This window comes from Fundulus heteroclitus, unplaced genomic scaffold (assembly GCF_011125445.2).
Source record: "Fundulus heteroclitus isolate FHET01 unplaced genomic scaffold, MU-UCD_Fhet_4.1 scaffold_70, whole genome shotgun sequence".
Lineage (NCBI taxonomy): Eukaryota > Metazoa > Chordata > Actinopteri > Cyprinodontiformes > Fundulidae > Fundulus > Fundulus heteroclitus.
In genome coordinates, this window is record NW_023397143.1 from 118,916 (window position 1) to 141,029 (window position 22,114).

At 40.1% G+C, this 22,114-nt stretch overlaps 1 protein-coding gene across 4 annotated transcripts; it reads left to right on the plus strand.

Annotated features, from left to right (window-relative positions):
- The first annotated feature begins 1,336 nt into the window (after positions 1-1,336).
- LOC105935813 (bone morphogenetic protein 1) lies at positions 1,337-22,095 on the plus strand. 4 transcript variants are annotated; one of them, XM_036133899.1, is made up of 22 exons: positions 1,337-1,362; positions 1,564-1,664; positions 1,775-1,936; positions 6,019-6,120; positions 6,232-6,366; positions 6,462-6,579; positions 8,570-8,748; positions 8,837-8,942; positions 10,666-10,790; positions 10,891-11,006; positions 12,843-12,945; positions 13,117-13,233; positions 14,377-14,522; positions 15,113-15,308; positions 15,410-15,535; positions 17,080-17,243; positions 17,330-17,510; positions 18,244-18,369; positions 18,671-18,798; positions 18,883-19,096; positions 20,443-20,693; positions 20,773-22,095. In XM_036133899.1, the coding sequence occupies exons 3-22, from the start codon at positions 1,801-1,803 to the stop codon at positions 20,905-20,907; spliced, it is 2,904 nt and encodes a 967-aa protein (XP_035989792.1). In that variant the 5' UTR covers positions 1,337-1,362; positions 1,564-1,664; positions 1,775-1,800; the 3' UTR covers positions 20,908-22,095. The 4 variants fall into 4 exon arrangements, with proteins under 4 accessions (XP_035989792.1, XP_035989794.1, XP_035989791.1 ...); XM_036133901.1 differs by lacking the exon at positions 1,337-1,362 and having other exon boundaries at positions 1,375-1,664; positions 17,083-17,243; XM_036133898.1 differs by lacking the exon at positions 1,337-1,362 and having other exon boundaries at positions 1,376-1,664.
- The last annotated feature ends 19 nt before the right edge of the window (positions 22,096-22,114 follow it).

Sequence of the window (22,114 nt, forward strand, 5' to 3'; positions counted from 1 at the left end):
CAATATTCAAAGAAGCGGGCAAAGGTCCTATAGAAGCTCTGGAGGAGCTGCAGAGAGCCACCCCTCAGGTCAAGGCACTGTTGAGTAGAAGGCCGTTTAGCCTGTCAGGGGACCCAGCTAACATGTGGAAGAAGGTGCTCTGGTCTGCTGTGACGAATTTCTTCACTTTTTCACATTTAAAACAGAGTATGGCAAGCAAAAACTAACAGATCACACCACCCTGATTGCACCATCCTCACTGTGAAACAGCATAGCTCAAAGCCAATGCATGTGTCAGTCTAGATTTAAATCCTGTTATGTCAAGATCTCCAGGAAGTTTGATATGTTGTTTATTCGTTATGTTCCTGGGATTGTGCCTTTTCCTTTTCTTTTTTTTTTACTTTTTGTTATCCTTTAGTGTGTATTCCTAATCTTGTGATATTAGTCAGTAGATTGTTAGTTGCTTCTGTTATGTTTCTGTGTTTCCTCCCTGTACTTCACTTTCCCTCACCTCGTTACCTGTTTTTCTCTCACCTGTGTCCCATCCAGGGGTTCCCGAAGTGGGGGTTGGGACCCCCCCACCCCGAGGGGCACGAGGTGAGCCAAATGTATAAATATATTTGTTTCAATATAAGAAATGTTTACCTTTACCTGTGGAAAATGTACGACTTTTTGACAGATAACATCCAAGGTTTGTTTTTCTCACATATGTGAAATTAATTTAATTTAGAGTTTATTTTTTGTGTGGAAATGATCTCCTCTGGAGCAAATAATTAGTTTTATTTATTCTATAATGAGTATGTCAGGGGTTTGGGAACCCCCTGCCATAGTCATCTGATTCACCCCACCTGCTCCTCATGCTTTTTTCCCTCCCTCTCCTCCCCAGTATATGTAAGCAGTCTGGTTTCATGTCCACGTGCTGGTTTCTCCTGTTTGCTACCTCTGGTTTGTCTTCCCTGCTAGGCTCTGTGCTGTAAATCTACTTATTTTCCATTAAAATACATCTTCTTCACCTCAACTACGGTATGCATTTGGGTCCTCCTTCAACTATACCTGACCTAACCAGAATTAGTTGCAGGAGCGGAAAACTTTTCGCTCACAGATGCTCTTCGTCCAGCCAGGCTGATATTAAGCTATTTTTCCAAAGAATAGCGGATTTCACTCCCAGATGTGTACAGCTGGAAGAGACACACACCCACAATTATCCAAGGGTTCGTCTTTCAAACACCTTTCCAATAACATCCGGTTACATTTAACGTGGCGAAATGTGAAACAGTACAAGCGGTATGAATACAAGGCACCGTGCGAGCCTGCCCCAATAATGGGTGCGTCAGTATTTCCAGATGTTCCAATAATGGACTCTGCTGGCAGCCTGCAGGTGGTGTAAGTAATGAAGGCTTAAATCCCTCTGCTCGCAGTGGCTTTGGAGAACAACACACTAATAATTGTCAAATATTTAATATATGATTTCAGTTGATTTCAGCTAATTTGTTGTTTGGGGGGGTGATTGCCTTGAAGCTGTGTGTTCCTGCACGCTCAGTACCGGACTGTATGTACCGTAAGTGACGTTGAACGTTTACTCAGACACCATATAGCCCGGATTCCCTCCCGGAGCGGCGCGTCAGCGGATCACCGCGGCTGCAGCGTTTATAAAAAATCCCACCGCCACTCTTAAGGAACTCCCGGTATTTCCCCACTGCCTTTTTTTTAATTATTATTCTTTATTTTTATTGTTAAACTTATTGTTTTTTTTTTTGTTTTTTTTTTTACTCTTCCAACAATATTCACCTTTCAGCAGCGTGGGTCTCCAGCTGATAAATAATGATGGACTCGGCTGCAGCCATCCTGTTCCTGCTGTGCGGTCTCGGCGTCTCTCTGGCGGCTGATGGAGAAGCTGCGGACGCGACTTTCGCTCACCCAGAGGATGCAGTGGATTACAGGGATCCATGCAAAGCTGGTACCGTGAGATTTACTCTGGTGTTATTACTAGTTAGTAAGAATGGCGCGTTTTGGACTGTTCGGAGCTTGGTTTTCCTGTTTAAACTAAAAAAATAAAAAAAACGCAATTAAATCGCTAATGTATACCTTCACTGAGGTAAATGCATGTTAATGTGATGGCAGCAGATATATATTAAATTCACGTTTAAATTGGATACACTTGGGAGTTTGCAAAGTTTACAAGCAAAGTCAATGTCAAAACTTTACAACCCATATTTGATATTCAGATTCTGAACGATATAAACGATTGGTCTAGCCTATAACTTATCTTTAAAGGAAAGGAAGGAAGGACGTGGAGATAACCTGAAGTGCAACACAAGATATAATAAAATGTAACCCTCTGCTGATAAACTAAATAGGCAAATTGTCAGAATATTTAAAAAAAGAAAATTGTAAAAAAAAATCTGCATAGACTCTCAGTTTAGTCATTGTCTGTTGGTAATGTGGATTATTCTGAAAGTTTTTTCTATGCAGATTGTTTTGCTTTAATATAAAAATTGAGGGTATCGTTACATCAAAGGCCATTGCAACTGCTGAGGTTGAAAAAAAAAAACTAAATATAAACAAAAGCAAGGGGACTTTATTAAGGCAGTATTATTACCATGCATTTAATTGTATTCCTATTCTCTCCTGCCTTAGACAGTCTTGGGTTTTCTCTCTTAAAAAAACGTTTAAAATCAGGAGTGCAGGGAGCTTAATGTACTGTTAAATTCACAATTCATATCATTTTGGCCAATTTAGATTATTTTTGGTTAATCAAGAAGTTTGCTTCTAATGATAAATGCGACACGCATCTCTTAAAAGATTATCAAACAGTGTTTAAAGACCATTTTTTTTAAAAAAAACAATTAATCTGTGTTTATTTACATTTACTTGTAATTGATATTTAGAGTTTCTCAATAATTGATGTAAAAATCTCTTTTTGCATTACAGCAATCAAAGCATTCTTGTAATCTTATAATCATTGACTAGCTTTTTGCATATTTCCAATAATTTATCTTTGGTAAAGAGCTCCAAGTCTTTGACTTTGGTCTCCTAACCATCACTCTAGTCTTTAGCTCCGTCCACAGACAGACCCTTTATCAGATTCAAATCAGTCCAAAATGTTAATATTTCTTCCTTTCATTTTCTCATTTAACATATTGTTTAAAAAAAAACTCTGCAAAAAGGTCAAGATAATAAAAACACAACTTGTTTCCACATGGTCAACAAATCTCTAGTAATCAAGGCCCTCCAGCAGGTTTGGTTTCCTTTCTTTTTTTTCTTTTTTTATCGTGACTTTGGGAACTTTCAAAACACACGGTTCCTCTGCTTTGAGGCAGTTGCTTGGAGACCGGAGGTCACCGAGGCCGTGCCAGCACTGTTCCTCGGCTGGACGCCGGCGAAATCCCTCGTAGCTGCGGGGCACGGAGTGCACGCTCTGCAGGAGTGGTGTGGCAGTCATTTACAGTCACCCTCTGCATGACTGAGTCTACTTCAAAGGGAGCCATAAGACGGGCCACATCCTCCCATTTGTACTTTCAGAGGTTGTTAAACCTCACGGCAGAAGGAGGTGTTCATGAGGAATAACTTGAGCGAACCGGGGGGCAAAAAGTTTCCTTAAAATCAAAATTACAAACATGAAATGGCTGCTCAGTTTTTCACTTTGTAAAAAAAAAAAAAACATATATGTTAAAGTTTGCTAAACCTTTTATTCATGTTCCTCAGTCCTCTCAGCCCTGGTTGTTTACAGGCTGTACTGTAGGTTGCCAGTAGACAGGGGCATCCACACAGGTGATTTCATGTGAAAAATAAATAAAAAGGGTGAAAAGGTATCATGTTAATTCACATAATAAAAATAGTGTTTGCTTGTGCTTTTGCTGTTAAACTCACATGGAGTCAGTATTTATTCGCCACTTTCATCCTAAAAGGTCCGAGGTGTTGGCCACTCAGGAAACACCTCAAACACACAATTCGCTTTCTGTGTCATTGTTGGACCGGAGGATAAACAAATTTTCCCAAATATGGCACCTTTGTTTGTTCAGAGATCTATGTGCGTTTGAACTTCCAGCTCATCCTACTGTTTAGAGAAGAGACGAGTTCCCCCACAATCACCTTCCTATAGCTGTGAAGCACCATGGTGTTATGTTGTTGTGTGGATGGTGCGCTGCAAGAGGGACTGGTGCAATTTACAAAACAAATTGAAGCATGAGGAAGGAACATTATGTTGCACTATTTAAGACGTATTCTGAGACATTAGACGGAAGGGTAAAGCGTGCTCACGACTGAGTCTTCGGTACGGACATTGACCCCTAATCATACCACCCAATTATCTTCACTGTGGCTTACCGACAACAAGGTCAATGCTTTCACCTCATAGAGAATTAGTGGGTGGAGCTGGAAAGGTGTGTGTGAGCAAGGTGGCCTATAGACTGGACTTACTTGAAAGAGGACAGCCGAAACATTTGACCTGATTCATACTGCTTAAATTCAATGTAAACATCTAAAATTTAAGAAAGTGATAACAATTGCTTAATAATTATTCTGGCATTGAGATCATGGAATACATTTTAATAATAATTATGGACCTAAAACAGACAACAATGAAAGGTCATGCGCATCCTTTTACAGTGTATTTAAAAATATGGTCTCATCTTCACATTAGACTGGTAATTATGCCAGCGAAGCTACCCATTTAAAAAAATTACTTCAGTAGGTTCTAGCCTGAGCAAAATTAAAACTACAAGATTCTGTGTTAAACAGTAAGGATTGCCATCGGAGCAAAGCGAGCATTTTACCTGTCTGAGGGCCAAATCCTGCAAGCGCTGAGAAATCAAACACGCTGTTCAGTAAATCAGTGGACAGTAACAGTTAAACCACCCAGGGAGTGAGCAGGGATACTCAGCTGCTCAAGGAGACCTTGACCATGAGGAGCAACGCCCGTAAACAACGCAGCTCAGTGTTTTTCCACCTTCCCTTAGATTTAGCCACCACTATTTAAGTTTATGTACATCATGCAAAGCCAACATCTAATTGTCAGGATTATAGCATGAATTTAACTGAAGAATCAGGATGTCGTGCTGTGTTTTCAAAGTTAGGATACTGGCTATTTTCTATTTCCAGTTAGTTATTTAGAAACTACATAAGGTGATTATTGTTCCTGTATATGAACTGAATGAACAGGTGTTAGACCCCTTTTCTCCTGTTTTCTTAGCACCTATTTCGTCTTTTTTTAACAGGATGCACATTTTGAGAAAGTTTCATTGACTGCAGCTTATGTTGATATAACTCAGATTTTTTTAGCTTTTCTATTGTATTGCAGTTTCTTTAGAATATATATATATATATATATATATATATATATATATATATATATATATATATATATATATATATATATATATATATATATATATATATTATGTATATATATATATATATATATATATATATATATATATATATATATATATATATATATATATATATATATGTGTGTGTGTGTGTATCAAGTTTTATCCTACTGCCCAACAATGGCCTATTAACATGTAAATTCAACAGAAACAGGTCCACCCCCTTAGTAATGGGCAGTAAATTTTGATACTGTACATTACTCCAGACTTTTTGAATTGAGAAAGCTTCCTGGATAGGAAGCGAAACGTCTTCAAACTACGGAAAACAAGTCCAGTTGTTTTGTTTTTTACTTTTTCTTTGGAATGACCATGACCTGGATGACTGAGAATCTTCACCAGCTTAAATCTGAATGTATTTCAGTGAGATTTTTAGACTTTTAGAGTTGATTAAAAGTTATGCTGATATATGTTTTAACTTTCTCTTTTGGTTGAGTTCAATTTTCTTTGGGCACATAAAAAAAAAAGCATCAAAATGTGAATGCGTGCAATATATCTTTCAGATAACTAAAATTTGGTGAACCATGTATCATTTGCCCCTGGTCTCCATCCCAATAACATTTCCCATACGTTAAAGTTTGTGGCTGTGACGTGACAAGCTGGGGCCCAATTATTGTACTTTGTTTCTTCTTTGTGTTTTATATCCTTACAGTTGCTTTTTGGGGAGACATTGCTCTGGATGAAGAAGATCTCCGCATGTTCAAAGATAGTCAGAGGGTTGACAGAGCACAACATAGTAACCACACAAACTCAGGTTTCTATTTGCAGAAACAAAACACAAATCTATGTGATCATTGCAATTCTGATTGACCCTTTCTGCACACATAAAAGATGACATGTGAAATTCCCCACATGCACTTTACAGCCAGTAATTCCTCTTCTAATGAGGGAGCTGCAGGCAGCCCGAGTCCCCACCGGTGGAGGAGAGCAGCCACCTCCAGGCCTGAGCGAGTGTGGCCGGACGGCATCATCCCGTATGTGATAAGCAGGAATTTCAGTGGTGAGTTCAGAGGAAAGCCGTGCATCTGCCTCCTCCCAACGTTCACCTTGGACAACCTAAATCTGTCAAAACCTAATTACAGATTTCCTTCTTAGGCAGCCAGCGCGCCATATTCCGTCAAGCAATGCGTCACTGGGAGAAGCATACCTGTGTGGTTTTCACAGAGAGGACAACTGAAGAGAGCTACATTTTATTTACCTTCAGGCCCTGTGGGTGAGTTTAAAACCGTCGTAAAGACGTTTTGAAGTCAAATTATGAGGAAAAGACGCACAACCTCATAGAACAAGTGTTTTTGATTAAGAAAAGAAACGCTTTTGAATGTCTACTTTAATAGAAGACAGAAAGCCTTTCTTTGACCCTGTAGGCCTTAACCTGGGGAAAAAAACTGGAATTGTAAATCCAAATTTGCACACATGATTTAATAAAGACCAAAAACTAATTATTAGTTAATGATGCTCGTCATGTCATAAGAGCTACTGTGATAAAAAAAATATTGTAAAACTCCAGATTAGTGTTGCAAGGGGCAAATGTGTCAGTTTACATTTTGCAAACAGTAAGTCGTTGTTAGGTGTGGGCATTTTGAACCGCGGGAGCTAAGCTACACAGGAAACAAAGCAACAATAATACAGAAAAACAATAAGATTATAAAAACCCCTGACATTTAAACCAGTATCCAAACATAACATGCAACATGTTTGAATTCAACATACGCTTACCTTATCTCTTTATTCATCTACTTGGGGGGGGGGGGGGCTTTTTAATTACTAAATTAGGATTTCGACAAAGATGTGTTTTGCAGCTGAGGAAAAGTTAGAACACCCTATCCTCTAATTGATAGTTTGGGAGTTCAATCAATCAATCAATCAATCAATCAATCAATCAATCAATCTATCAATCAATCTTTATTGTCAACTACAAATTGCATTGTAATCGAAATTACAGTTCCAGTACAACCGTCCATGGGGAATGATTGACTAAGGCCTTGCGTCGCCAAAGAATGCTGCCGTTGAGGTGAAATAACTTCAGTGAGATGCTTCTTGCAGCCATCTAGCCTTCTCTGACGTCGCACTGAGGAACCTTTGCCCCATTCCTCACTTTCAGCTGTGAGATGTTTGAGGTGTTTCCTGAATGGGCAGCCTATTTGAAGTAACCCACAGCTTTTAAATGAGATTGAGATCAGGACTTTTCCCTTTCTTCATTCTCACCCAGTCCTTTGTGGGTTTACTGGTAAGTTGTGGGCTGTTGTCTTGTTGTAGGGTCCAGTTGTGCTTCAGCGTTAATTTGCTTTTGACATGATCTCACGCTTTCCTCAAGCACCATCTGATGCAAATCATCCCCAAAAAAATAAAATAATAATAATAATAATAATAATAATAATAATAATAATAATAATAATAATAATAATAATAATAATAATAATAATAATAATAATAAACACTGTACAAGTAGAACAAAAGATTCAACATCAACATCATTATGATTAAAAGAAACAACACAATTCCAAGCAAAGAAGTTATAGACAACAGGGATTCATAGTGAGAAGGCAACATTGAACAGGTGGGGTTTTTATTTAATTTATATCACTGGAATTTTTTTTAAAAAATTGTTATAGCTGAATTTAAATATTTACAAGTCCAATTACATCTAAAAACACATATATTGTAGGGTGTCCTTCCTTTCAGCCCTGTATATGAAAATGTTATTTTGTTAACTTCCTGCAGCAGCTAGCTGTGCTGCAGTGCTAGCAAAACTATACATGTAAAACAGCTAAATATTTAGTTTTACACGTGTACTTTTTTAATTTATATCTCATTATTTCCTTTATGGAAATACAACGGTCAACATTTTTGTTTAAATCCTCCTTTATGAAAATCTAAGATGTTTTTGTTTATTTATTGGTAAACTGCTTTCTCCTTTAACCGCCAAAAGAGGGCTCATCTCTTCCTATGCTAAATAGATAAAGTCCTTTTGATACACCTCCACTCACAGTGATCTGTGTTTCTCTGGTTTTGTTTTCCCAGGGATTTGGAAATGGAAATGTTCAAAAATGAGCTGTTTATCTTTAATGTTTGTTAGCAAGACCAGGCTTACTAAGTCACTAAATGTCATTGAGGTTCAGAGAAGCAACGACTGTCTGAACATGTATCACATATTTTTAGTCCGAAACAATCAAGGATGTCTGTGGCATATTGCTGCCTTACAGATGCTGCTCCTACGTGGGGAGGAGGGGTGGTGGACCTCAGGCCATCTCCATCGGGAAGAACTGTGATAAGTTTGGCATCGTGGTCCATGAACTCGGCCACGTGATCGGCTTCTGGCACGAACACACTCGTCCTGACCGTGACGAGCACGTAAGCATCGTCAGAGACAACATCCAGCCAGGTACTATAAGGTAGTAACCATGTTACTACACCAACGTCTCTGTTACTGCGCATCCAGCTGACTGACGCTCTATCGCCTCTGCCAAAAGGACAAGAGTACAACTTCATGAAGATGGAACCTGGAGAGGTGAACTCTCTGGGAGAGGTCTATGACTTTGGCAGCATCATGCATTATGCAAGGAACACGTTCTCCAGGTGGGTTGCCATGCTTTGCTCAAGGTAACGGTCAATGTTTGGGTTGTGTTGTTGGGGTTTGTTGGGGTACACCATTGTCTTTTAATTTCTTCATGTTTTACACTAACACGTAATAAAACCAAATCTCTGAGGGTCTTTATTGGTTTAATGGTCACAGTTTTTTTCTGTAGCCTGCCTCTCACTCACTGTCAATTGTCAATATACTCCTGATGGGCCTGTTTATTGATTACTTTTTGCAGTGTTTATGCAAAAGCACACATCAAACTTTTGCACTTTTTGTCAAAGAACAAGCAGGAATCTCAAAGTATTTTGTAGGGGTTATATTTGGACTGGCAAAATGTAAATATGCTTTGAACTAAACATTGTAGTTCAGGCTGATTTAGGGCTGTGACGATGATCCTCCACCCCAGTGTCTAGTCTTCTGCAGCTTCTAGCAGGTGTTCCTCCAGGATTGTGCCTGTTTTTTTACGCCATGCCTCTTCCTATGAACACTGACCGCCTGAATCAAGATTTCCCACAGCATGATGCTGCCACTACTGTGTTTTTGAAGTAGGGTTCCAGATACCATGTGTTAATCGACGCAGAGTATCTTCCACAACTTGTACCCTAAATTGATTGTGACAAATGGGACTTCTTATGGCTTTCTTTTAACAACTATTTACATTTTTACTATAGGCCAGATTTTTGGAGTGCATGACACCTGCAAACTGATTATAAGCCTTAGGGTTGGTTCTGTGATGAATGTTCACCTTTTCCAGTCTCTCAGGTTTGGTTGACAAGCTACGTCTTGGTAGGTTTTCCGTTGTGCCATACTCTATTTTAACATGATTGATTACAAGTGGTTCTGTAAGTTTCCAAAATTGCTTTATAATCTAACTTTGCTTTAAATGTCTCCACAACTTTACCCCTGACTGCTGAGCTGTGTACTTTGGCCTTCATGATGGAGTTTGTTTCCTGGTGTCCTTTATAAAACCTCTGAGGCTTTCAAAGAACAGCTGAAGAACATTTGTTTTACTGAGAACATATTTCTGACAGGTGAACTCTATTTAATAATTTGCAAATTCTTGAAAGCAGATTGTTGTACTAGATTTTATCTGGGGATATCAGAGTGAAAGAGGCTAATTACAAATCCAGACCAAGAAGTGCAGGTTTGAGGTTTAAGGTGCATGAATAGTTGTCATCATTAGTTCATCAAAAACCTGTTGGGATTGTTACAGAAAGGCTTTCTGTCTCTGCTTTGGTGTCTCACCCCCGTAACTGTGCCAGGGGTCTGGGTCATGGAGGCATGCCAAGCTAAATAAAGGCCCGGCCAGTTCAGGCGTTGTTGAGCAATTTGGGCTAGAGTGGCATTTTTTTCCTCTGGCATTCAGGAGTGGGATCTACTGAGCCGGCTGGCACCGGCCAACGGCCCCATTCAGAGCGCTCTGTTTGCACATACCTGTCATTCATGGTTTCACCACCATGGGAACTGAGCGAGAGTGGGAGCGTAAACCAAGCCAGGGATTATCACGATCAATAAAAGTATCAAGGTGTTAAAGAGGAGACGGAACTAATATTTACTTCTCTAAACACAACATGCTCTCATGCCCAACTAATCTGCAGGTGTATTGTCAAGGTTATGGTTATTATTGTTCTTCTTGTGCTGTAATTAACTTCTGACTTGTGCCGAACGAAAGTTCAATACTTTGCAAGGCTGAACAGATTTGCACTCTGTGTGAAACAGAAGCATCTTCTTGGACACGATCTTGCCTCGATACGATGTCAACGGCATTCGACCGTCCATCGGACAGAGGACAAGGCTTAGTAAAGGGGACATCGCTCAAGCCCGGAAACTCTACAAATGTGCAAGTAGGATATAAATAGATGACATATGTTACAAGTATAATTCATCACTGCCATCTTTGTGCATTTGCGTGAGAGTTTTTTATTAATTTGGTATTTTTGGCAGGTTGTGGGGAAAACCTGCAGGAAAGTGCCGGAAACTTTTCTTCTCCCGGTTTTCCAAATGGATACTCAGCGTACACCCACTGTGTTTGGAGGATTTCTGTCACACCAGGAGAAAAGGTGACTAACTTATTTAATCCTACATTTATCCCTGCAAAATGGGTGCTTATATTTTACTCTTTAGACCTCCTTACCACAAAATATGCATACTTTTTTTTTTCATTTTGCGTTTTCATTTACCTGATCCCTTCAATTGAACCTATTTTTACACACAGAAATGCTAAGAAAATGACAGGAAAATAAGAGAAACACTAACATGTAGGTCAGGTCTGTGGTATTACAGGCATTTACGATTACTTGGAGCGCACAAAGGATATGCTGACAAATGTCTCAGTTTTATACACATATGGGTACATCTCATAAAACTAAAAATAAATCATCCAAAACCAGATTTATTCCAGCAATCCAATACAGAAAGTGACTTGTCTTACGTTGATTTGATGAAAGTGATGTATTTCTAGAGTTTATTTCTGTTGGTTTCGGTTGTTGTGCTTTGTGCCAGGTTGGAGCCTCAGTGCTCAGCCTCTCAGTGAATTGTAGCATTACTGAAGACCGATCTGAAAAAGGCTACAGCTTTCTCTGCTGCCTGAGCACCTGGTTGTACTTCTGCTTCCACAAAAAAAAAAAAAGCCCATTATTAGACTTAGAAACAACCAGTCAGTCTGTCAGTGTCCACCCCACGATGATATGGGCCATTACGGGGCCATACCCCAACATTTCTGTCACAACCTGTCATGTTCAGACTGTGACTGGACCCAAAGGCAAACTGAACAATTAGTGGAGTGGTGAAGAATATTTAATGAACAACTATGGAAAACTTAAAGCAAATGAACTCAAGGAACAGGACATATAACATGGGCACGAAAACGGGCAAAGTAACGGAGAAGCTGGTCGAACAACAAAGTCCATGGAAGTAAAGGAAGAATCCAGCAGTGGATGGAAAGAAGTCCAGAGCTTAAAAACTGAGGAAGGGAAGGAGAATGGACAAGCAAACCAAGAGAAGTAATCAAAGCAGACGAGGATCAGGTGTAGCAGAGGAAAGACAGAACATATGATAGGCTTGAACTACATGGGGATAAAAAGCATTGGATGAAAAGGAAAAAAAAACACAGAGTCCAACACTGAACAGCTTTAATTCAATTCCCAACACACTCGGGGCATTTTATAAAGTCACTTCTATGAAATCATACAGACTGATTGGCTAAAAAGTCTAAGGAAACCCAGCAGATTGCATCAAGTCACTGACTTCAACATTCATTCTCTCACCCTGAATGAGCGTGTGGCCACAGTGGTGACTAGTCGGACTTGAAGTGGAACTGTGTGCTCTGGTTAGAAGAAACTTTTCAGCTACAAATACTCCAGGTGGGTTTGGAATACATAAAAATGATAAATACGTGGAAGATCCAATGCCCACCGGGAACCACCTTAAAGTGCATGTTATAAACTTATCACCTGTTTATTTCAATGACAATCTACTGAAAAAAAAACTGAAAAGTTATTTCTAGGTTTTTCAGCAGGATGACAATCCAGAAATATGGTAAAATCAAGTCACCATAAAATCCTTTACCTTGAGGTTTTCCCCCCCAGCTAAAGGAGTTAGATTTTTCCACCATCACCGTGTGTGACAATGCTGCTGCAATAGAAGATTTAAATATTTAAAAGCTTTTCATGCATCTTTTCCAGAGGTGCCAATAAATGTGGAGGTTTCTGGGTATCCAAATAATTTAATTACTGCTTTAAAAAATGTGGTTTAAGCGTTCAAATTTGGTCAATGTCTGTGGGCTAAACATTTTTACTCGTTTGCATCTTCGAAATAATATGTCTGTTCTTATCTCTGTATTAAACTGACTGATATCTTCTTGCATTTATGCTCAGCCTCTCTCCTCTGTGTCCCAGATTGTCCTTAATTTCACTTCCATGGATCTCTTCAGGAGTCATCTCTGCTGGTACGACACCGTAGAAGTTCGAGACGGGTTCTGGAGAAAAGCTCCTCTAATAGGTTTGCTTGATGCCTGCTTTATAACCTCAGTACTCAGCATCTGTACTTTCATGTTGTTGTTTTTTTTGTGAAGGACTTAAGGTGCTATATGAATACAATGTATTTACTTTCCTACTTACACCAGGAAATACTTACTGCCTGGAACCATTTTCTCCATCTTCTCGTTGACAGGCCGTTTTTGTGGGAACACAATTCCAGATCCGATCACCTCCACCGACAGTCGCCTTTGGATTGAATTTAGAAGCAGCAGCAACTGGGTTGGCAAAGGCTTTTCAGCTTCATATGGAGGTAAAACGCTGGATGCATGCTGATTTAGATGCGTTTTCAGAACTAGAGTTCACAAAGTTGATTGAAGATTGAAGTTTAGCTCAAATTTAATCTCAAAAAAGTGCAGCTCAGCTGTTTTTAACAGAAGAGGCTGAGTTTCCTAAAATAAAACTGCGTCTCTGTGTAGTGCTCATCCCCCTTGAACATGTTTGTCGTATTTTACAACAAAAAAACTACAGATTTAAATTTATTCAATTTACGGGTGTCAGACTTAAAGGGTTTGAATACAAATGCATTGCGCAACTTTCATATTTTTATTTGTTAAAATATTTTTAAACCATGGATTGAGAAACCTAACAATCCCTGTGACATTAAAATTTCAGTGAAAAAGAAGCTCTCAATTTAGGGGACGAAAGCGAATTTTTATAAAAGATATGGGTAAAATTTCCCTTGTAAAGTACCATTACATCATTAGTGACATAGTCAAGCTCTTAGAGCAAACAGATGACTTAAATGTTATAATCTTTGCCCAGGCACCTGTTTGAACTAAAACTGAAAGAATCCGGTCGTTGTCTTTAAAACTTCTTTATTCTCTGTCGGGTACCTTGTGGTGGCAGAGTTGTTTGCACTGTTGATGCACAACCCAAAAATATTACTAGATTAATTGAACTACCTTAATGGACCTTAGGAGTGTGTTTTCAGGGTTTTTTGTCCTGTGGGTCTCTGTGTTGTCCTGTAACTGACGGGACCTGTCCAGCGTGTCTCTCTGGTCCAATAACTGCTGGAGAGGACCTCCGACTTAAGGGATAAACGGGTGTAAACTATGAATGTAAACTATCTGCTGGGTCCCACAGTTCAAACTAAACATGCCAGGCATTATACTGCCCTCTGCTGGATTGTTGGTGTCCAACTACTCACACCATTTTCCTTTCTGTTTTGTGTCCTCCCCAGAATTTACTTATACTTTTATTTACACTATTATCAAACATATCTGTATTTTAAATTTCTTTATTTTCTGTATAAATATAGAAAAACATATTTATGAGAAGTATTCTTCTACACTTTTTTCTAAAGCTCTACCTTTTGTTTGGCTTGTATGATCTTAAAGCATCAGGGCAACGCGGTCTTTGAACTGATTCTGTCCTTGATCTTACCTCCCTGCAGCCATCTGTGGAGGGGAGTTGAAGCGAGACAGCGGCCAGATCCAGTCCCCCAATTATCCTGATGACTACCAGTCCAACAAAATGTGCGTGTGGAGGATCACAGTGGCAGAAGGGTTTCAAGTCGGGCTCACCTTTCAGTCGTTTGAGGTAAATGATCGTATATCTCTCCTGTACAGTAGTTTTTTTTTTATTTCTTTTTGCCCTGCTAAAGAGAAAGAGGTTAAGAAATCATTTTAGCTGATATAGTACTTTGTTTTAAAGGGGGACTTGTGATGGTGAGGTTGGACATTTTCCTAATTGGATCTGGTTAGATAACCTTTGTCAGTTCTCAAACCCAGTTATTTGTCAGTTCTGGTGCACACCCTTATAGACGGGGTGGTAAGGGTATTGTTTTGAGTAACAACCTACCCACCCAATTACAAGGCCTGGCCTCGCCACTGCCCTTAAAATCACTGACCCCTGCGTTTTACTGTTACAATATAGGGTTGTTAATCAAATTTTGTTTCTGGATATTTCGCTTTGTAAGACCTGCCGTCACCAGCAAGTATGCAAAATGTTTATTTACATAAGAGTATGAAACAAACATGGTTCTTTCATACACTCATGCTCCTGTTGACTGTTTTGAAATAAACAAAAATAATTAAATTAATTTAATGTTTAACTATGCAACGAGGACTCTTAAAGACTCAGTAACCCTCGAACAGCAGGAAAATGCGTTCATTTTGCTGCGACTGCAGATTGAGAAGCACGACGCCTGTGCCTACGACTACGTGGAAGTGAGGGACGGCGGTTCTGACAGCAGCCCGCTCCTCGGCCGGTTCTGCGGCTACGACAAACCGCAGGTCCTTCAGAGCAGCTCCAACCAGCTCTGGCTAAAGTTTGCATCTGACGGCTCAGTCAACAAGGCGGGGTTCGCTGCCAGCTTCTTAAAAGGTCAGCGCCCCCCCACCCCCCACCCCCCAGCAACAAAGTGTCTGCACAGTTTTTATAGGGAGGGGCAGATGAACCCTGATTCCAGTTGTTCTTTTGACCAGAGATGGACGAGTGCTCCAGACCTGACAACGGGCTCTGCGAGCAGCGCTGCATGAATACGCTGGGCAGCTACAGATGCGCCTGTGACCCTGGATATGAGCTGGCGGCAGACAGGCGCAGCTGTGAGGGTGAGTGCAGGGGACATTTTTTTACATCAGCTGATTATTAACAACACAGGAGATAACGCCTCACTCCCAGGCTCTCATTTGGAGGACGTTTCTCACCACTAGCTACAAACAAAAGGGCTTGCAGAAGTATTCATTGCCCTGGAAAGTGTTGTTGCATTGCATTTAAAACCTGAATAATTTTTTGTGATTTTGATAGATTAACACATATTTTTTTTGCCTATTCTTTATTATTTGTAACGTAGCATTAGAATTTAGCAAAACCAAGGTGAAGGCACTACTGTCTTTGAAAGTGGCCGCTGTGTTCCTCCTCCCCGTGCTGAGATATAGATAATTTCAGGAAGTTAAATAAAATAATATGATTTTTTTTTTTTGGCATATGGAGGTAGTTGGTTTGCATTAGATTTTATTTTGGGGGGGTAGAAGAAAAAAAGGGGATGAATGCAAAAGCACATCTCACTTTCCACTGTTAGGCTATCACAAATAATCCAATGGATTAAAATTTCCACTTGTTACTTTTGGAAAAGTGACAAAATAATTATTGCAAGGCGTTGCATAGCCTGCTATCTCATTCTCTTTTGCCATTATAAGTATGTAAGCCATCACAGTTCTACAGTGTCTGCAGCTACATAAGTAACTTTTAGTTGCGCAAATCTAAAGTTATTCAAAGCGATTGAGCAATTTCTGCTCTTTTACCACAAGGGGGCAGTACTCTCCTGTTGCAGTATCTTGAAAGCCAAACAACCTTTGCTCATCAAAACTTAAAAAAAATAAAAATAAATAAACTTCTGCAAACCTAACATGTCAATTGACCTGTGCGAATGAATGTGTAATTTAGGTACAGTGTAAAGTCATTAACATCAGTTACATTTTGATTTGTTGCAATTTAGTAGAGTTAATCATTTAATCAATGGTAAGACTGAGAAGTTGAAGATGTCCATAAAGCTTTAAAAATAAAATAAAATAAAGTTGTTTATGTTCTGGCCTGACTGTCTTTGAGATATCAGGTTCTTTTTTTTTGATGACGCTTTGATTTTTTTAAAACTTATGTCAAAAAACCTCAATGTAACTTTGGATTCTGATTTTCACTAGCTTCTAAAGTTAGACTCCTCTTATTAATCATTTTACCATTTGATTTTTCTCGTATATTTAGTGTAAAAGTGGCAATGCAAATACAAAATTAACTTTAACTGATTTAAAATTTGCCAACCAGAGTATTATTTCTATCACCATTATTCACTGGATTCTAGATTTTAAAAAAAAGCAAACAAAAAAACAAATTTCAAATGCTTATTGTTTTTGTGATCTAGTTTATTTATTTGTTTGGAATTACAGATCTGGAGAATCATTTGAAAGAAAGTCCTACAGTTTTTTTTATTATTATTTTTTTTTTTGGAGTTTATAGTCAACAACTCATACATTAAGTTTTAAGCTTGCGGTAAAATTAGTTTACGTATGAAAGAGAGTTGCCTCACACTAAAGGTAACACAGATGTTTCTTACCCTGTAAAGCATAAGTTCTCCCCTCTTTTATTTAATCCTCTCCAGCAGCTGCATGCGGCGGCTTCATCACCAGCCTGAATGGCTCCCTCACCACCCCAGGCTGGCCCAAAGAGTACCCCCACAACAAGAACTGTGTGTGGCAGCTCGTGGCCCCCGTCCAGTACAGAATCACTCTGGTCTTTGATGGCTTTGAAACAGAAGGCAACGACGTAGGTTCGCCTCAGATTTGTATGTTAAGTGGCTGATTTTGTCGGTTCTTTCTACGACGGGAGTGTTTCTGTTTGTCTCACAACAGGTGTGTAAGTACGACTACGTCGAAGTGCGCAGCGGACTGAGCTCCGACGCCAAGATCTACGGGAAGTTCTGTGGCACGGAGAAACCCGACGTTATCACTTCCCTTCAGAACAACATGAGGATTGAGTTCAAGTCGGACAACACCGTTTCCAAGAGGGGCTTCAAGGCCCACTTCTTCTCTGGTGAGCTACTGGATATATTTCATGGGTAGCACTGTTGCCATGCAGCAAGAAGATCCTGGGTTCATGTCCTACCCATGCATGGAGTTTGCATGTTCTCCCTGTGCATGCGTGGGTTCTCTCCGGGTACTCCGGCTTCCTCCCACAGTCCAACAACATGACTGTTAGGTTAATTGGCCTCTCTAAATTCTCCTTAGGTATGAGTGTGTGTGAGAATGGTTGTTTGTCCTGTTTGTCTCTGTGTTGTCCTGCAAAAGTCTGGCGACCTGTCCAGGGTGAACCCTGCCTCTCGCCCATTGACAACTGGAGATAGGCACCAGCAACCCCTGCGACCCCATGAGGGATAGACGTGTTGGAAAATGGATGGATGGATGGATGAACCAGAGGCCTGTTTGTTGTTGTCAATTTCATAAGCAGGAAAAACGGGGAAATGTGATTCCAGTAGGGCGCGTGTGTTTTTCTTCTTAAGGCAGGAATGAGTTTCTAGAAAATGCTACTTACCTCAGCTTCCATAGAGTCAGGGAAATGAAAGAAAAGTTTAAAAGAATTAGAACTATAGCAAACAAAGCAAAGGCCAATGTTATCTTCCACACTGTTAGGTAGATCTCTCTCTCTCTCTCTGGATGAATAACCTTGGTTCGTTAGGTATTGCAAGTTTACAGCAGCCTGTTTGCACATTTTTTTCTGTACTCAAGAGAAACTAAAGTCCAGCGAAACTCTTTGAACATCTCCACAGATATAGACGAGTGCTCCAAAGCCAACGGAGGCTGCCAGCATGACTGTGTGAACACCTTTGGGAGCTACAGATGTCAGTGTCGCAGCGGCTTTATGCTGCATGATAATGAGCATGACTGCAAGGAAGGTAGGCTGTGGCTTCTGTTTGCATGCTCCTACGTCTGATCAACTAGTTCAGATGAACTTTAGAGATTATAATGACTATTTTTGCTATTAGTTTTTATTAAACAAAATGAGATGATTGTTATGGCTGCCTGTAAATCGGCAAAACGGAAATCCTTGCATAACGGGAGACGATTTGGGGTCGTTTAATTAAGTGCAATACAAGTACAAACCATTTACAACTATAGAGGGGATTTCTGCAATTGGAAATTGCGTAATGTAGCCATTACCGTTTTCCCCTGACACGCTGTTTTATTTTTGTTTAGCTGGGTGTGATCACTCTGTAAACACTGCATCCGGCACAATCAGCAGTCCCAACTGGCCGGACAAGTATCCCAGCAAGAAGGCCTGCAGCTGGTCTCTGTCCACCACACCGGGCCATCGGATCAAACTCGTAGGTCACGATCCAGACAAACTGATACTGCTAGAGAAGAGTAAAAACACGCTTTTACGATTTGTTTGAAAATCTCCCTCTCAGATCTTCACCGAGGTTGACATGGAGGCTCATCTGGAGTGTGCTTACGACCATCTGGAGATCTTTGACGGCAGAGATGCTCGTGCCTCCACGCTGGGCCGCTTTTGCGGCACCAAAACGCCCGCCCCAGTTATATCCAGCAGCAACCAAATGTTCCTGCATTTTCTCTCTGACAACTCAGTGCAAAAGAGAGGTTTTCAGGCTTCATACAGATCAGGTGGGCAATGAAAAAGCAACTGTTGAATCAGTCAAATCAGTATATTGTCATCTTGTGGGATAACTTGTAGTATAAAAGTAAACAAGAAAGTGTATCTTCAGGACTTTCAACAGATTAGTCTGAAATTATGTAAATTAGAAACAGATGAAATGGCTGAAAAAATGTGGATCATAGTGCCTTTTTTACATTTTGTCCCATTACAACCACAACCTGCAATATATGTTTGAGACTTTATGTGATAGAACAACACCATGTGCATTGTTGAAAGAAAGCCATAAGATGTCCCATTAGCAGATTGTAACAAGCCATGTAGGAGACACTTCAAACTTGTAGAAGGGGCACATGACCCTATAGCACAATATCCCATGCTGTCAGCATTTTACTGGGTAGATACATTTCTTTGACAGGGACAGGGAAACTGATCAGAGTTTATAGGACACTCATCCTCCAGCAGCAACTCTGCTAAAATGGAATGATTTAGATCAATGCATTTTCATTTTAGAATGGCCTAGTTAAAGTCCAGACCCAGAGACAACTTAGAGTTTATGAGATTTTGTTCAAATAGGCGTTCAGACGCTCTTCAAACAGTCCAATTGAGTTTGATCTCTTTTACATGGAGGCTAAAACTTCTAGCTCCCTGCAAATCTGGTCAAAACAGGTATGTCAAACTACAGTTCACAAAAGCTGGTGTCCTGGAAGTGTCTCATGTGACCCTGCTGTAATACACCAGTTTAAAATGGTTTAATTTCATCCCCAGCATGTCACCGTGCTCTCTGGAGGCCTGGTAAGGAACTGCCAATTTGATTTAAGTGTGTTGAACAAGGGAAAGATCAAAAACATGCAGGACAGCGGCCCCTTGAGTCCCGGCCAAACGCTGCTGAAAGACTAACAGCTGTATCCGCAGCAAAATGTGGCGCTTCAACAACGCATGCAACACATTTTAGATTTCTATTTCTAACCATTTTTGAAAGCACTGTAACATTTTTTGTTTCTACTTCACAATTATACACTATTTTGTGTTGGTTTAGACAAAATGTTCATAGATGATCATGTCCAGAGCCCTTTTCCTGCATTGACTCGGACACAGATCATGAACTTAAACCATGGCTCTGGAAAATGTTGAGAAGATGTGCAATATTTGTTTAATTTTCCTTGAGGAAAGTGCGCTTTCTGTAGTACTCTCTCAAGGGTCTCTTGAAAAACACTGGAAAGCACTGAAATGGTAAATTGCAGCTGGGGAAACTGTCGCCAAAAATGTGACATTTCCAGTGTTTTCTGCATTCTTTCCAAAACTTTTTACGAGCCACTCATCTTGACCCTCTAATTTTGTGGTTGTGGTTCCCCAGAATGCGGAGGAAGCCTTAAAGCCGAGGTCAAGACGAAAGACCTGTACTCTCATGCACAGTTCGGAGATAACAACTACCCTGGAGGCTTCGACTGTCTGTGGGTGCTCACCGCCGAGAAGGGTTACGGAGTGGAGATCATCTTCCAAGTGTTCGAGATTGAGGAGGAGGCGGACTGTGGCTACGATTACTTGGAGCTGTACGACGGCGCTGACACCAAGTCTCCCAGACTGGGGCGATACTGCGGATCAGGGGTGAGATCTCTAATAATGTCGTACAGTACTCCTAGCGCCTTTTTAAGACCTTCACTTCTACGCGTCTCTCTTCCCTCAGACTCCAGAGGACGTCTACTCGGCCGGAGACGCCATCGTTTTGAAGTTCCACTCAGACGACAGCATCAGTAAAAAAGGCTTTCACGCTCGCTACACCAGCACAAAGTTCCAGGACACGTTGCACACAAGCAGCTAGGCCTAATCGCAGACGGCCATCTCGGTCACACCCGTTTCCAGGCGAGGAGTAAATGCTCGGCTTGACACCACAAGCACCGCCCGGCATACTTTACGTCTGTCAGACTAATTGAAACCATGCAGAAAAATCTTTCGGCCCCCGTGTTCGGAGCTGTTTGGGTTTAGGAGAGTAGATCGGGTCGCATGATTTTCTGCAGCTTATTACAGAAACACACTGGATTAAGAGATCAAATGTATATATTGAAATATAGTTTGCTGTGAGTCTTGACTTATAAACCCATCTTTGGGCTCTCTTCTTGATTTTACTCTATCTTGGATGTTTTTACTTTTTGTTTTTGTTTTAATGTGGCGAACGACTACAGCTCCAAGCAGGACCTCAGGTGCCCAAGGCAAACCTCCTTTGTTGAGTGAAGCACATTTTATTCATACGTATGATCAAAAACATTTAGATATTTCATCTACTCAAAATTTCCTGTCTTCTTCTTATTCCTTGTGCTCTGACATCACTGGCCGCATATTAAAAGGAAACATGAAGCTGCTGAAATGAAAGCCGGATTGTGTTTATGCTGGTTAGAAACGAGGAAATGCTTCTTAAAGCCTGTGTGGGTCGTGCAGTAAATAAACAGCACACTCTGTTGTCTATAATTATTGTAAATGTCCAGCAATGTGCCTCCAGTGTATAAATGCTATTACAGCAGCCTCCGCAATCATTTGCTACATTCTGAACAGAAACCTTTGAAAATAAACTGTTTTTTTTTGGGGTTTTTTTTGGCCGCACTTCTAAACTTTTTAAATGTTGCCCTGACTGTAGATATGCAAAATTGCTGAGCTGTTTTTTTCTGGTAGCTATTTTCTGATTTATGTAGATCAACAAATGTCTCCCTTGCTTAATCAGTATGGTTTCTTGTCTTTCCCATTTTGAAGAGTGACTGAGAGGAATTGGCCTCTGTGTTGCATCATGCTAACACTACATGGAAACAGGAAGTTATAGATTACTAACTAGAAATGTTTGAGTTTAATCTTTGTTTAAATAGGATTTGTTGGGCCTGTAAGTGTGGCGTCTGAAATGTTGATACATTTTACTAATGCAGGATTTTTCTTCCCACTTAACACATATACTCAAATTAAAGGGTACTTCTATAGTTTTTTTTTTCTTTTCTCTGTGAGATTATGCTACTGACGTAAAAGCTGGATTTTTTTAAGGACTT